The 3,847-nt window shown below is 40.0% G+C and overlaps 1 protein-coding gene across 2 annotated transcripts in view; it reads left to right on the top strand.

Moving 5' to 3' along the window:
- The window catches only part of TENM1 (teneurin transmembrane protein 1), a 254,601-nt gene that overhangs the window by 29,050 nt on the left and 221,704 nt on the right, over positions 1-3,847 (top strand). For both annotated transcript variants that reach the window (XM_009275367.1, XM_019471028.1), the window contains exon 2: positions 2,698-2,958. In XM_009275367.1, the coding sequence (XP_009273642.1) occupies positions 2,698-2,958 (261 nt within the window). The remainder of the gene's footprint in view (positions 1-2,697; positions 2,959-3,847) is intronic.

A 3,847-nucleotide genomic window follows, 5' to 3' on the forward strand; every position in this document is an offset into this window, starting at 1 on the left:
AAGACGTGTAGATGAGTAGCTTAGGGACATGGTTTAGTGGGCATGGTGGTGTTGGGTTGACGGTTGGACTCGATGATCTTAGAGGTCTCTTCCAACCTTAATGATTCTATGAAATAGTGGCATCCACAACCTCCATTTAAAATGAACAATGTAGTCCTTTCAGGGTGGAGTAGAATCAGCCTGCTTGTATGGTTCAGTCTGGATTTCATTGATACTTGGCTCTGGGATAGTAATCTGGGACTGCTGCTGGCTTTTTAATTCTTGGTTTATGTGCAAGTCCTTTTTGAATTTGGTAAAGAAAAAATAAGAATTGACGTGCACCATTTGGAACCATATTTTGTATAAAGGTGATTTTATTCATTTAGTGCTGTCAAAAAGAAAGTAAAAGCTTGGAGTGTAATACAGCTATGATGGTTCAGTGTCCAACATCAATATCTGCACTCTTTGTGTCATACAAAGGTTTGGTCCATGCTGTCTAATTAAACCTTCAAGTGGAGCTTGTTTGTTGTGTATATAATACATAATTAAAACGAGACTTAAAAATAGGTCATTGTATGAGCAACACTGTACTTAGTTATATCCAGTAACTTTCTGTGAGATTGCCTCTGTGTTTCCCATGCCCTACGAGCTTTGAAAATCTCAGAAAAACAGTGCTTCTCTGAAGACTGAATGTTTTGTGTTTACCATCTTAGCCATAGGGGAAGGAGAGTTTTTTCCAGAGGGTCTTACAGGTTTCAAAGTCTCTCTTGCAAGCATCTGTGTAGGATTGAGAACAAGTAGCGTCCAGTCTCAGCTTCCATTTGTGTCCACAAGTACCGCCTTGAACCACTTTTCCTCCTTCCTTCTACCAATCAACCAAGTGCCAATTTTACACAGGCCCCAGAGAGCATGAAGAACACTGCATTGTAATGGTAGATAAGGTTCAAATGCCAAATGTTCCCTCTATTGCAGAAACTACGCAGCTGCTTCCCAGCATCTTGGCTATTTTCTCCTAGCCATCTCCATCAAACCTCATAGTCAGCCTCAAGGCATTTGAGAGACTTGGAGAACAGAGCTAGTGAAGGTGGCGTATGTTGCAGCTTCTCAAGTGTAGGGCTGGGACCAAGTCCTTCTCCTGTGAACAAGGGGAAGAGATCAGAGCAGTGATGGAGCACTCTGGAGGGCCCCCACATCTGTCTTGCTGCTCCAAAAGCAGCAGGAGCAGTGATGGCTGGTGCTGCTGGGATAGGCCAGCTGATACAGTGACAACACCAGGGAGACAGGATGACCTTCCAGGACTCTTGCGTAGGAAAGTGAGGCCACGGCCACTTCTTTCTGTTCGCTGCCCACCTTCTTCCCCTGCCCTCTAGAAAAGAGTTGCCATTCCCTGAGCTGAAAGCCAGCCAGTGTGGGCTGTCACTACAACTGAGACCTTCAGGAATGTTTTGATGGCAAAAGAGAGATATACAGAGATAGATGACTTAAAAATTGAGCCACCTCAGCATATTGTAGTTTAGCATTTGGTTTGTAGATTTTGGTCAATACCTTCAAGAAAATACCAGGGCTTTTTGTTATTTCTGAGAGTGTGCTTAAAATAAGAACCATTCCTCTCACTGGCTGGTAAGTGGATTAGTCTGGCAAATTAAATCTTTAGTTAGGATGACAGTAGAGGAGAGTATTTGTCCTCAGTCTCTATCAATGACTCTTGTCTCTAATGTTTCTTTTCTAGAAATTGAAATAATACTGTATGCGTGTTTGATATTGTATTTAGTCTCTCAAGATGGCATCCCAGGTCGGATGTTCAATTAGGGAGTGCAGTTCTGTAATTCTTATTTAATTAGAACTCCTTGTCTTACTCCTTGAGAGTTGCATTTGTAATTGGATTCTCACAAGTGAGAATATGCAGAGGCTACCTCAAAGGGAAGTTGTAATTTGCTGATGTGTGTTACTTGCCTGTAGTTCTTCGAGAATGTTTCCTCTGCATATTCACATTATGGGTCCTGTCCACCTTCTGTTTGTCCTCGGATTTCTACTGCCCTACAGTTGCGGTGTTTAGTAAGAATAACTGAAGCATTGAGCACTGTACAACTCTTTAAAATCTCTGAGTGCTTGGTGTCTTGAGGTGGCACTTGTACAGTCCTAGTAGTCACTGCTCTTCTAGGAAGTTCCTGTAGGTCACCAGCACTGGAGAACCAAAACCCACTGGTGTGAATATGCAAGGACAGCACTCTCAAAGAGTAAGCCAATGGTAAGTACCCTTTCTTTGTCTTCTGTGATTAACCAAGTATTTCAAATGTTATTTTGTAAATTCCCTATTTGCAAATTTGCTATGCTTTCCCTATGATAAAAACATGTTGAGATTAATTTTAGACCTGTTGCCTCTCTGGCAAAAACCAAGAAACTATCTGTATTTGTAAGTACTCGCTTCAGTTGTAAATTGATGTACTGCTATCAGCATGTGGGTGTGTATATGTTTGGGCTATAGTATATATTTCTACCAGACAAAAAGGCACAATTACAGTGCAGTATTTTACAGAGTTACACTCTTTTAGTTGTATTGCACTTATAGTAGATTAGGTAGCAGAGTGAGTCACTGACCAAAAAAAGCCTTCTAATAGTATTAAGAATGTTAATTCTCAAAGCAGATTCTCCAAAAGAAAATCAAAGGTATATTGCTTTTCACTTCTAAATTTTTTTCTGAACTTTTGTTTTTTCCAGACATGGAATTCTGTGAGACTCCCCATATTCTGTGCTCTGGCTATCAAACAGATTTACACGGTGTAGCTGAGCACAGTTACCCGCTAGAGGTGGGCTCAGATGTGGATACTGAAACAGAAGGTGGTGCATCCCCGGATCATGCCCTGAGGATGTGGATGAGGGGGATGAAATCGGAACACAGCTCCTGTTTGTCAAGCCGGGCAAACTCAGCATTGTCCCTCACTGACACTGACCATGAAAGGAAGTCTGATGGGGAGAATGGTAATAAAGAAATGCATCTAATGTACTGAATAGAAGTAGTAATTTATTTGAAACTTTCTTCTTCTACTTCTCTTTTATTTTCCTTTTTTCTTTTCTTTTTTTTTTTGTTTCTTTTCCCCCCTTCCTTCTTAGGTCTCTGTGTTATATGAAAGGTAAAAGGGTTGTTTGGTATGTGTGTTGTATTTATAGCGTAGATGGAAAATAAGACAAAAAATGAAACAATGTATTTGTTAAAACATCATTCTTCTAGAGACCAGTTACTTTCCCACATTCTCCATTTTTATGCCATAGGACATTTATCATTTGAGTTTAGTGGCCTATGAATTAGGTTCTAAAATAAATCTGGATGTGTACATTTATATCACATTTTGTGTAGAATTGATTGGGCACGTGCTGGCTTCTGGGCGTAGCTTTAAGTCTCTACAGCCAGGTGACTTCAGAAAGACAACCTGGAATCCTAAATGCTCTGTTCAGCTGTAATTTCAGGCTACACCTGAAGACATGCCTTTATCAGTAGGACAGATTGAACAGGTCTTTGTCATATCTCAGTTCTGTATTTCTCTACATATGGAGGGTGGGGTTCTGGGTTAGGTTTTTAGGGGGGGTTGTGGGTTTTTTTGTTTGGTTTGGTTTTTTAAAAATATTTGTTCTCTTTCAGGATCTTTTTACTTCTTTGCTTTTCTTATGGTTTAGGGTGTCCCGGAAGGGGAAAATGTGTAATTAAGTAACATGGGGGGAATTAATAATTTATTATCTCTGCATCAAAATTGATGAAAATCTGCTCTAAATGTTTCTTTAAAGAGTAGAGTAAGTAAATTTATCATGCTTAAGATCAACAAACTCAACTCACATTTTAATTTCTGTGTTTAATAGCCACATGTTACGGTTG

Source organism: Aptenodytes forsteri, unplaced genomic scaffold (assembly GCF_000699145.1).
Source record: "Aptenodytes forsteri isolate BGI_AS27 unplaced genomic scaffold, ASM69914v1 Scaffold143, whole genome shotgun sequence".
Lineage (NCBI taxonomy): Eukaryota > Metazoa > Chordata > Aves > Sphenisciformes > Spheniscidae > Aptenodytes > Aptenodytes forsteri.